At 45.4% G+C, this 12706-nt stretch overlaps 1 protein-coding gene across 1 annotated transcript in view; it reads left to right on the top strand.

Moving 5' to 3' along the window:
* The window catches only part of LOC118211621 (basement membrane-specific heparan sulfate proteoglycan core protein-like), a 108738-nt gene extending 96555 nt beyond the window's left edge, over window positions 1-12183 (top strand). The window contains exons 66-81 of the mRNA XM_035388968.1: window positions 19-163; window positions 612-714; window positions 1063-1172; window positions 1285-1393; window positions 1770-1868; window positions 2012-2233; window positions 2527-2771; window positions 3107-3278; window positions 3586-3708; window positions 5126-5201; window positions 5621-5699; window positions 6249-6290; window positions 7056-7126; window positions 7418-7501; window positions 8386-8489; window positions 9043-12183. Coding sequence (XP_035244859.1) covers window positions 19-163; window positions 612-714; window positions 1063-1172; window positions 1285-1393; window positions 1770-1868; window positions 2012-2233; window positions 2527-2771; window positions 3107-3278; window positions 3586-3708; window positions 5126-5201; window positions 5621-5699; window positions 6249-6290; window positions 7056-7126; window positions 7418-7501; window positions 8386-8489; window positions 9043-9215 — 1957 coding nt within the window. The 3' untranslated portion in view covers window positions 9216-12183. The remainder of the gene's footprint in view (window positions 1-18; window positions 164-611; window positions 715-1062; window positions 1173-1284; window positions 1394-1769; window positions 1869-2011; window positions 2234-2526; window positions 2772-3106; window positions 3279-3585; window positions 3709-5125; window positions 5202-5620; window positions 5700-6248; window positions 6291-7055; window positions 7127-7417; window positions 7502-8385; window positions 8490-9042) is intronic.
* Window positions 12184-12706: the final 523 nt, after the last annotated feature.

Raw genomic sequence — 12706 nt, 5'->3', positions numbered from 1 at the left:
CTCTTCTTCTGGCCGCAGGTTCGACGTTGGCTCGGGCATGGCCACCATTCGCTACCCCACCCCCATCAAGCTGGGGGAGTTCCACACGGTGGAGATCTACCGCAACCAGACCCAGGGCTCCATGGTGGTGGACGGGGGGCCCCCTGTGAACGGCAGCTCGCAGGTGAGGCTGGAGGCCCCTGACAGGGTCTGTTCATCCTGCCAGGCTAGCCTGCTGCTTTGTGCTCAGGGTTGGGTGTAAGCTAGCGTCCATGTTTTTTTTTTCTTTTTTTTTTTTTTTAATCTATGCAAAAACCTAGCAAAATTTTCAGTTCTGCCGCTGCTGTACTCGTGGTATTGCATACTGTATGCACTGTATGTAGTAGATTTGATAACTGTTAAAAAGTATAAATTAAAATTCCTGGTCTAATTATGAAATGATTGTAGTGGGAAGCACCTCATTATTATTGGTGTTTCTATCTTGTTTTATTTATCTTTTATTTTATGTCATATTTTTCTCTGTTTGTGGTCAATTTTGTGAAATAATTGAAATAAAAGAGGTACAACTTTTGATTGACACTTAACCGAGTGGTGTTTGCATTTATGCTAACCCCCACTCGCATGACGTACAGGGGAAATTCCAGGGCTTGGATCTGAACGAGGAGCTGTACGTGGGCGGTTACCCAAACTACAGCCTCGTTTCCAAAACGACAGGCCTCAAAAGTGGCTTTGTGGGTAAGAGCTTGTGGGCTGTTTTCTCAGTGTGGGTGAATGGAGCTTCATGAAACATTTCATGGCCTGCTGTATTGTACAACTCTGAACATTGAAGCCAATCAGAGTGTACTAATGTTGTAGATGAGTGAATTTGATTGGTCCAAAACTGTATGCCATTGCATGTATGTTTAAACTCCCCCAAATAATTGGTTTTCATCATCCATTTTTGTAGTTGTCACAGACTGTAATTAGCACTAACTACAAACCCAGATCTACAGCTTGGAAAGGTATTTCAAATATCTATATTTGGTAATTTAGAGATAATTTTACCTGGGTTAAATGCTCTCAATGTGTTGTGGTTCCCATTAGGATGTATCCGTCAGCTGATCATCCAAGGTGATGAGGTCATTTTCAAAGTCCTGGACCGCAGCTCCACCGGGGTTTCCAATTGTCCCACTTGCAAAGATCGTCCGTGTCAGGTGACCTTAGCTGGCTTTTCACACCTTTATAAAATGTCTGTCCTCAGAGCTGGAATGCACAGCTGTTAAAGTGCATATGTACGGTGAGCTGTAGTGTTGTCCTCTGCTGCAGAACGGAGGTGTGTGTCGAGACTCGGAGACGAGCAGCTATAAGTGTGACTGCGCACGAGGATTCACTGGGAGCAACTGTGAACACCACTCCGCCCTGCACTGTCACACAGGTCCTGCGTGTGCGTGTGTGTGCGCGTGCGTGAGTGTGTATGTGTGTGTGTGTGTGTGCGTGCGTGCGTGCGTGCGTGCGTGTGCGCGTGTGTGTGTGCATGTGTGCATGCGTGCATGCGTGCGTGCGTGCGTGAGTGTGTATGTGTGTGTGTGTGTGTGTGCGTGCGTGCGTGAGTGTGTATGTGTGTGTGTGCATGTGTGTGTGTGTGTGTGTGTGTGTGTGTGTGCAGCATATGTGTTGGTGTGTGGGTGAGCATGTATGTGTATTGTGAGTGTGTTTATTTACTATTGTCTTGTACATAACACATGCATGTACTAGGCTAGCATTAGCCGCTGACAATTCTCATTCAAACTGTCCTGTTGTAACCCCTGCAGAGGCCTGTGGACCAGACGCTACCTGCATCAACCGCCACAACGGGCTGGGCTACGACTGCCGCTGCCACCTGGGCAAGTCTGGGGACAAGTGCATGGAGGGTGAGAGCACTGTACCGTGACACACTGTTTAAGCACCTTACCCTTTCCACAAAAACCCAATTTCATTTCCGCAGAACTTCCAGCTGATGGGACAGAGCAGGCCACAGGGGGCAGCTTTGTGATGTCATCTCTTTCTGTGGCAGGCACTTTGGTGACCACGCCCTCGTTCGATGGCGATGACTCCTTCATTGCCTACCCGCCCCTCACCAACATCCACAACGACCTGCGGGTGGAGCTGGAGTTCAAGCCGCTGGACCAGGACGGCCTCATGTTCTTCAGCGGGGGGAAGAAGATGAAGGTGGAGGACTTTGTGTCCCTCTCCCTTGTGGACAGTCATGTGGAATTCCGCTACGAGCTTGGGACAGGTGAGCTCTTACAGGGACATCTGGGGACAGGTGAGCTCTTACAGGGAGACCTGGGGACAGGTGAGCTCTCCTTATAGGGAGACCTGGGGACAGGTGAGCTCTTACAGGAACACCTGAGGACAGGTGAGCTCTTACAGGGACACCTGGAGACAGGTGAGCTCTTACAGGGACACCTGAGCACAAGGTTATTTTATTCCTGCCACCACCCCTCCCTAGCTATGGGGGACTAGCCTGTGGTCTACATAACGTATTTCAACTTGATAGAATAACCTTTGACCTCTGGGTTGTGGCAGGCATGGCGATCCTACGCAGCCAGGAGCCCGTGACCCTGGAACAGTGGCACCGCGTCACCGCCGAGCGCCTCAACAAAGATGGCTTCCTGAAAGTGGACCAGGCTCCGGAGGTCAGGCGGTCGTCTCCGGGGAAGGCGCAGGGCCTCAACATCCACACGCCCATGTATCTGGGCGGAGTCCCCAGCATGGACATCCTGCCCAAAGCGGCCAACGTCAGCATGCTGTTTGAGGGCTGCATAGGCGAGGTGAGCTACAGTACCCAGCCTGACAGGAGGCAGAGTCCAGCCGATGTGGCATTCTCATAATTCTCATAACATTTGCATAACTGAGGCGACATTCTCACGACCATGCTACATGTTCGGTGGGATAACATTCTTGATCTTGAGGTCTTTGTTAAAATCATTAATTTAATAAATATTCTCATTGCAAACTAAATATTAAATTAGTCACTTATAATGTAGCACTCCTCGCTAGCTAACAGTTACAGCGGCAGCCATTACACTGTGCCAAATGGATCAGAAAACAGACCGTGGGCCTTAGAAAAAGCTTCTGACGCTCTGTCCCTTGCCTCCCCTCCCAGGTGCTGATCAATGGGAAGAAGGTGGACCTGTCCTACAGCTTCCTGGAGAGCCGGGCGGTCGGGGAGTGCTCAGACAGCAGCCCCTGCGAGCGGCAGCCATGCCTGCACGGGGGCACCTGCCTGGCCAGCTCAGAGGACCAGTACCAGTGCCTCTGCCAAGATGGCTTCCAAGGTCAGCCCCAACACAGGGGTTAAAGGTCACCGACCGCCTCTCACCCACTGTGCACTGAAGGGAAGGATTCTCCTGGGTGCTACACCAACTGGATCACTGATTAGCTCATATACTTAACCCTGGCTGTAGTTCTCGAAAAACTTCTCCTCAAACAAGCATAGATTTAAAAAGCTTAAGGTTAATATGACCTTGTAAGAAAAAGTTGAAATGCTTTTATTAAAATGGAATGAAATAGAAAAAGTGAAGGATGAGTAGATGAATGGATGAATGACCCATTGGCGTGCCCTCCTTCTCTGTGGTCACGCAGGTGAGCGTTGTGAGGTGGTGAAGGACACCTGTCAGCACAGCGCCCAGTGTCTGAACGGGGGCACCTGCTCCGACCGCCGCTGCGTGTGTGCCCCTGGGTACACGGGCCTGTTCTGCGAGAGCGGTAAGTCAGCCTGCCAATCTGCCCTCTGCCCACCTGCCCTGTGCCCTTCGCCCTCTAAAACCAGAGTTGCGGGTTCAAATCAGAAATGGGACAGTGCGCTTACGCCCTTGAGCTGGGCTGCTTCAGCTCGTATCTCACTGAATGAATGGGTAATACATCAAATACAACCGTGGTGCGCTGCTAGTTCCACATAATGGAGTTAACTCTGGGGCGTGTAGCTGACTTAAGGCACTTCCTGTTTTCTGCACTGTAGGGAGAGCGGGAGGCCCGTTCTCCTCTGCTTTAACAGTCGTATTCTGCTCACACAGGGCAGGCTCCCAGCTTCTCTGAGGCCCTGTGGGATTTGGAGGGCAGTGGGGGTAATGGTACAGTATCCTGTCAGCCTGCCTGATACCCAAAACCAACTGGGTGATGGAGGGGGGGGGGGTGTGCAGCATCATTAGTCCCAGACCCCCAGCCTGTTTAACACCACATGAGTAATAAAGTGTGTGTGTGTGTGTGTGTGTGTGTGTGTGTGTGTGTGTGTGTTCATAACCAGTGATTCAATGTCTCCTGTTCGGTGAGGCATAACCATGCTTGTGTTTATAGAAAGGGGAACTTTGTAAATGTCAGTGTTTCTATGGAGAAATGTCTGTTGTGTCTGGTGGGTGGAGGGGGGGGGGCGTCACGTTAAATACTGAGGCTTGTGACTTTGTATTTTCCTTTGAAAATCTGATTAACATAGTGTGGCAGGGCTCTGTTTGTGGGAGAGGTTCGGGGCAATCGGAGGACCACGCCTGCTGGTTAAGTGGGCACACGCACCTGAGGTGCATGACTAATTAGTTCAGGTATTTAATGTGTGCTTTCTTCCCTGTAGGCGTGGTCCTCCAATGCTAAATTGTAACAAGCTACTAATTGTTCTTAGTTAGACACTTCTAATGCCATTAGTACATTAATAGCTATGCACACTATGACAACTAAATATTCCATGTTCATATCCTGGGACATTTAATCACATTAATTAAAGTTTTTGTTCTCTATAATGTGCTGTATGAAAAATTATTCCCACAAAAAGAATTACATATTCAATTGTTTCACTTATAGAAGTAAACAAGTAAGTATATAGGAGAAATGAGCTTGGTCTTTGCGGAAAGAGTGGAGCCATTTGTGCAACTAAACCGTTTGTGTTTTCAAACGTTTCAAAGACAGAGCAAAGACAGTTCAAAGGCTGAGCACATCATAACAAGCCAAACCCACACTGTGCTACATTAAATATACAGGAAAAATGATAGTAGAGCTTACACGTTTTCCAAGACCTTAATTGTTAGAGATTGGTTGCAGTGTCAGGTATCAGCCACCAGAGGGAGACAGTAATCGCACACTGGATTAGAGATGACACGGTTAGAATAGAGCCTGACACGTACCATCCTCTTTTAAGATTCCCCGGTTCAGTATGCTGCGTACTTTCATGATGATGGGTACCTGACTCTGCCGAAGCCAATCTTTCCCAGAAGGTGACCTGTTCCATGTTTTCATATTTGCTGTGTCAGCATTTTTTTTGCTAGCAGTTAATAGTTGGTAACATTCTGTTAATAGAACAGCGCATTTGTAAAGCTTATAATATCTTGATATCCTGTCTAGATAAAATGCATGCCAGAGACTGAGATGAAGGCTATCCTTAAGGAGCATGACCTGTGATTAAGATGTGTTAAAGATTTGCAATGATCTTTTCTGTATGTATTTGAGTGGGGCAAGGTACCTAATTGTTTTGGAGCCATTGTACTCCACAGAGATGACAGTTTATTCTGTGCCCAGTCTTGGCACTGAAAGTGGCTGGTTCTGTTGATTCTGTGCCCGCTCTTGGTACTGAAGTGGCTGGTTCTGTTGATTCTGTGCCCGCTCTTGGTGCTGAAAGTGGTCTGATCTGTTTCAGCTCACCAGACGCCCCCGAGACCATCGAGCTGGAGATCCGCACCGTCTCCCCGGAGGGCCTGATCTTTTGGCAGGGGGTGGTAGGTCCAGGGCTCAGGGAATCTTCCGGATCATCCGAATTCTCCCCCTTTACATCCGTGCTCGATTACCAAATCAATTAATATTATTCTTAATTCATAACTCTTAACCAACCTATCACACTACAGGAGACAAATGTGAGTTTTTGCTGAAGTAAACACATAATTCTTGTAACAAACTGGCGACACTTTAGCTTTATAACCCAGCCTCCATCATCACCCTTAATCAACTGAGCCAATCAGGAGCCCTCACCTGCTCCTTTAACAAACCCCGGCCGTGCTGTAATTCCAGTCACACATGCTTGTATCTTACCATCCCTGATGCACCAAATTAACTGATCCTGTGTATGATTCCAAAACTGAAAATGCTAATTGCTATCTGTGAACAACCTATCTGCGGGTCCATTGTTTCATAGTTGTTTTATGACGCGTCTGATAATGTAAAGAGCTGCCTGCCGTGCATGCCAGAAGCACTAGGGGGCGATGAAGCGCACGCTGCACGTTTTGCCTGGTTTTGCTTCACCACACTAACCCCGCCTCCCTCTTCCCCAGGAGCCGACGGGCGCTTTGCGCAAGCTGCATGCTAGACGCAAGGTACCCACTCCCAGCTCGTTAGCAGAGAGAAAGCCATGGTTCTCACATGGGGGGGGGCGGGGGGAGTGTGAACACTGCACGTCTGTCACTGCCCCACCCCCCACCCCTGCTCCCGCTCACAGTCGCAAGCAAAAAAAAAGAGGGGTCACACACCCCCCTCTCTTGCCCCGCCCTTCACCCCCGGTAACCGCCCAGAAGCATTATCCAAACTGATCCCAGTCGCTTTGGCCCTCACATTTGAGGAATGCCTTCTTTTAGCTTTCCCACCGTCCCTATGTGCAGCAACCCATCCCCCCCCCCCCCCCCCACCCCCAACCCCAGTACTCAATTTAGGAAAATGGCTCGGCGTTCCCTGATGTGTCACCGATAGATCTTGGTGGGACGCTTTCAAGTGCGACGAGCCATTGTGCAGTACTGACGAATGTCTTGATGTTTGCCTCGTAGATCTTTGCCGAGCTCTGTTTTCAGTGAGTCTGAGCATTGTGAGACGTCCCTACCAGCCTTCTAATGATCTTTTCCCCTCTTTGAGGGGTGCTGTCCCCTAATTTGTTACCCTCCAGGCTGAAATTGCATGTCTGAGCTCTACACAGCTCGATGTCCACGGTTGATAGAATGTTTCATATGCATGCACACATCAGTAATTGCTTTTTTTCTCAAAATTATTCATCAATGTAATGGATGGTTGGTGCTACTGAAAGGGACTTTACAGAATGATATCGGCTGTTCCAACATGTTTTCATTTTTTTTTTAATACTGTATTTCCAGGAACTTGGAGATCAAGGAAAAGGCAAAGACTTTATAAGTCTTGGTTTACAAAACGGTCATCTTGTTTTCAGGTAAGTCATGAGCAGCTGTTTTGACTGTAGCCTTTTAAGCTCACAGTCAAGTAGTGCCCCCATGTGATTAAGAAAGTCTCCATTTTATATCAGAGTGAGTCGTTTAGTTGGATGTACTATGTAGTAAGCCCTCAGCACTAAGAAGTCTGATGCACAGGTGCATTGCAATGCCAATGCAAACAAATTCCCTTGTGTGCTATTTACTCTTAGATCAACCATGTCTGCTTTTCCACGGTCACGGTGCAGCTGAAGTGAGTTTCTGCCTGTGTCTGCCTGATTATGTGTCCACAGTTACCAACTGGGCAGCGGAGAGGCAGAGATTATCTCTAAGGAGCCCGTTAACGATGGCAACTGGCACAAGCTAACTGCAGTGAGGTACAGTATGGCATCACAGCTGCAATGAGACATGTATCAAACGTGTTATAGCTATTATATTTGCAGTGGGATCATTTAATCCTGGTTAGCGCTGTTGGGTGGCTCATCCGGGATGAGTCCCATCCGTGCCAGTGCTGACTATGGCCAGTTATAATGGGTATTAAGCATCGTCCAGGGTTAGGGAGGGTTGAGTCGGCAGGGATCTGCGGCTCGACCACGACGGGTAAATCGGACACCTGCATGTCCACCTGTTGAGCTGGACGTGAAGCTCCCTCCTCTGTGTGAGCCTGGACTGTGTCCTGCTGTATGTGATGAACAGTGGTGCTTCTGAGGGGAGCATGTGTCTGTTTGCACTCTCACACACCAGTAGCTGAGGATCCAGTAATCAGCACTAATATACTATTGGGCATATAGCGGGGAAATAAAAAAATACATAAATTCTGATGGTGTGTGGAAGGACTTATTTGTGTTACAGAGTTACTTTGGGTTAGAGTGTAGAGATATTGTATAGCTGTTGTTCAGGAATATATTTGTGGGCTACTTCTCAATAGATGTAGCATACTATTATTAAATTCATAGCTAAAACCTATTTTAAAGTGTACTTCAGTTTGGCAGGGAAATGTTAACCATTTAGTTTGTCCTGTATGTGAACACAGGATATGTTACTGTTGTGGGATTCTAGCTGAAACAGTGAAATGAATTTGAATATGAATGAATAAGATTTACAAAGACTCGAGGGTGACTTCAGTAAGCATTGTATTTGGAGGTCGTCACATAGGGGTCACATAGGGTCAGCCTTCTGATAGGCAAAATGTTGGTCTGGGAAGTGACTTCAGTGGCACAGTGAACAGAAGATTCTCATTCCTGAATTTTAATCTACACAGGACCGGTAAACAAGGCTACCTCCAAGTTGACGGAGGCGCCCCACGGAAAGGACAGTCACGGGGCAGAATGATCATGGTGGACACCAAAGGCAACATATTCCTGGGTGAGTCCATTTCCGAGTCTCCTGCCCTGGACTAAAATGTAGTGGTCTTGGTATTCTCTGCAGTTCTTACTGTAGGTACTATATATGGCTCAGTCTAACCTTTTAAGGTGTAAGGTCAAAAATATGCGATTAGAATGTTCTTAACTGATGTAACAATCTGATGTAACAATCACTACTGGTCATTGAAAGCAATGGAGTTCTAGAACATTGACTTAGAATTTTTAAAAGAAATTAATAAAAAAAGGGGTTAAAGGTGGTTTTATTTAGCGATTTATTGAACTATTCGTAACCCACACAACAGTCTGATTGGCACATATTCTGAGCTGCTAAGGAACACTGTGTACCTGTCGTCATTTTCCTGCCCCAAGATATAGCAAGTCTGGTTGAATGGTTGTTATAGTTGACTTACATTAATTCAATGTAATTAGTTAAAATGAAACTGTCCAATAAGGGATATTTAGCTGAATATGTGGAGTGTAACTGCATGGTTAGTGAGGGTTGCCGTGGTAACCGAATGATTCCGTTTCGGTCTGTTCCCGGTTCCCGGTGGAAGGCGGGGCTCCGGACATGACGGCGCTGACGGGCGGGAAGTTCTCGTCGGGGGTCACGGGGTGCATACGGAACGTGGTGCTGGAGAACGCGCGGCCCGGCGAGCGGCCGTTCAGGCCCGTGGACCTGCGCACCCACGCCGCGGACGGCGTCAACGCGGAACGCTGTCCGTCGTAGACGGCTAGCGGAGACAGGAGCCATGAAGACTTCCGCTTAAAACAAACACAGCTTTTCAGACACGCACACTCAGGCTTTTTACTCACAAACACATTCACACTTGTGACAGGATAATGGTGCTCAGCTGTTAAGGACTGCTAACCAAAACCAAAGCATTAGTCTCCCCTTGGTGCTGTATAAATACAGAAAAAATAAATACAAAAAAAAAAAAAAGACTGATGAAAAAATAATATTAGCCATTTTTCACAAACTTAATTTTTGCATTTTTTAATGAAGGACTCTTACTAAAGAGCGTCAATTTCAGTCTACATATTCCCTGCAGTAGCATTTAACTACGAAGAGAAAGTTAGGCCTTTAACAGTGGTGTAGATCTGGAACTGAAGATGCTTTTAGCACTGAATCTTATTTATACACATACATGCATACACGCAAACTTACACACAGAGGCGCACACACACATGCACACGCATACACACACATACACACATACACACACAGACCAGCACAGCCCTGAAGCACACACACACACACACACGCAAGCATATTTAATATATATATATATATACAGTAGTGTGGAGGTGGGGAGAAGATAAACTAACAATATCCCGCTATTCTCTTTCATGGAGTGATTCTGAGCTCTGCTGATGCTATTGTGACCTAGGAGAGTTGATACTTGAAGTTTAGACCTGCTCTAATTTCATCTCTCTTGCCTTTTTCTTGTTTCTTTCCCGAACTCATTTCCGCAAGCCTCCTCAGTCAGATTTTTAGCACACCCACAGCACACCCACATCAGTGTACCGGACCTCAGGTGAAGAGCAAATGTGAAGCAGTGAGATGCTCTTTGCTTTTCAAAACAATTTCTTTTTTCTCTTTTTGCTTATTCTACTTCTACTACTTCTTTTTTTTTTTTTTTTTTTACAGAAAATTAGTATTCCTTCAGTATTTTTAATATGATAAAAGTCTGGCCAACTGGTCGAATGTTGGGGAAAAAGTAACTTTTGTATTCTGTTGTCTATAATCTGCTTAGATTTTCTCCCCTCCTCCCCCAGTGTGGAATTCAGATATAATTGTACCACCAAAATCCGTGTAACTTAATGGGAAATTTAACCAGTTTTCATCATGATTTAGTAATCATAGCTGCCGTTGCCATAACTACTGTACGGAAAAGCCTCTGTGTCGCCCTGTTGTTAAGGGATTCACATAGTTACATTAAGTGGATCTCAAAGACTGATAGAAGATGTAAAATATGTTGTTTTTTAAGAACAAAGTTTAAATCTATTTCTTACTAAATTCTAATTTTCTTATCAAAAAATAACTTATTTTGTTTTCCTCAGACGTAGTCATTGCATTATCTCTTTATCTCAAATAAAAACCGATTGGACGTGTCTTTTTTTATTTGTGTAATTTTATAATGCATCAGAAGCTCCTCCGTGAGCGAACCGTGTTGTATCTCTTAATCCAGACTCAGCCCATCGCTCTCTCAGAAGCCCAACCCTCTCACGTGCAGCTCGCTCGTTCCACCTCTCAGATCCGGCTCCTGAATACGACAGTTCCTGCGTAGCGCGCCGCTTTGTCGCATTAGTTGGGTTGCGGTAAATCCGCAGAACCGAGTGGCGACGCATGTTATAAAGTGGGTGGCATTTTCCAGATGCACCCGTGACCCATAACAGCATTGAGCAAGGTCCCCCAGGTCTTCAGACCTCAATGAAGTTGGCGGTTCACTGGGAGTTCACCTACTTTTATGAGCATTAGGCGTTTATGAGCGTTCAGCTCGAGTGCTTTGTCCTTATTGAGCAGTGCTCATCACGGTTAATGGAGCTTGCTGCCTCATTTCCAATCTAATCCAGCACTACTACTTCAAAAATGTGTTTCTTCGTTTTTTGTATTTATTTGCATTTTATTCTTATGTTTGTCGCTTTCAGTTGTGATTATGCTACTGTAGAGCTATTTAAGAAGCTTGCTCTTTTATTATTTTATTGTGGGTTCCAGTTCTTCCACCTTGTATGGGTTTTGGGTTTGATTTGAGTGGGGCTCCTACAGGTACAGACACTCGCAGGTATTTCTGATATGAAAGGGGTCAGTCTAGATAATATAAGAGAATATTATATAAGAGCCAAATATAAAGACTCAATATTCTGATGATATAAATTGCTGGATTGACTATGAGAGATTTGATTATTGTTTTCTTGTTAGTTTTGTTCTGCAGAAGTTCCTGCTCACGTTTCATTGCGTTTCGTTTAATGCTTCTATGTTTTGTTGCTTGTCCTGGCTGTGATCCTTGTTTGAGCACTGGTTGAACAATTTAAAATACAGAATATAGATATAGGACATAGATAAAATATAGAAGTAAAATTCTGCCAGTCTTTTGGGGGTGGGAATCCATAGCCATTTAAAATGCCAGATCACACATCTGAGCATGTGCATAAGAACCCTGTATTGTATTACAGGTATGTGCCATAAATTATTGGTCTAGACAGTGGATTCAGATATCCATATTCTGTTTTTTTTTGTTGTTGTTTTTTTAAAAAAGGATTTGTGCACACACACCAGAAAACTGCAAAAATACCAGTAACATTCCGTAAGATGTAACACAAAGCAATCCTCTGTGAGGGATTTTGCCTTATCAGTCAGTCAGATGAACAGAAATAAATCAATATATAGATATATATTATTATAAAATTATAGGAACACATGATTATATTTTAAAGGGGGTTCTTGAAACTTCAATTTAAAAATGTCTTCTTTGTTATGAAAAAAAGGTTAATTGTATTATAGGCAAAAATAGGCAACAAAAAAAAGAAAAAGAAGGAATGCCTTTTAGAACTCCTGGGGCTGGATGTGTGTTGTGTAAAACTGTCCACCTGACAAATGCTACTTCTCATTACTGTATCTTTATTCCCCTCTAATTCTGAAGGACTTACCATACCCCCTGTGTCGCTTCATTAAACCATTCGTGAGCTATTTTTAATCCTGTGGGTGGTTTTCTTTTTTCCCTAAACTGGAACAGAGGGCATGGCGTTGCCTCCTTTGTGGTCAATTTCACACTTTACACAGAAGGGGGGGGAGGGGGCATGTGATGTAACATGGCAACTTATATAGGCTACATGGAGCTCCAGGCACCTTTCTCAAAAGCAAATTTCAATGCATGGCGACACACCTAGCAGTCTTTGTCCTCATCCGGGCATTCATTTGATCCCTCTCAGAACAAACAGCTTTGCCTGCTTAGCCTTGTACCTGGTATGCACCAGAAGTGCAGCCCATTCAACCAAAAGCCTACTTTTGGTTTGCTTTTCAAGCACTTACTTGTGTGTTTATAGAACGCAGAAAACGGATGTTCAGCTTCAGTATTTGAAGGAATGGTCAAAGAATGTCGCTGGCACATTCCATGTGATCCTTGTCTGTCGTGATGATATTGGAGGGAGCATTGTCCAAAGGCCGGGGGTTACCTGGAACTAACTAAAGAGAGCATCAGATTCCGTTACATTCAGTTA

Source organism: Anguilla anguilla, chromosome 13 (genome assembly GCF_013347855.1).
Source record: "Anguilla anguilla isolate fAngAng1 chromosome 13, fAngAng1.pri, whole genome shotgun sequence".
Lineage (NCBI taxonomy): Eukaryota > Metazoa > Chordata > Actinopteri > Anguilliformes > Anguillidae > Anguilla > Anguilla anguilla.
This window is presented reverse-complemented; position numbering and strand designations above follow the sequence as displayed.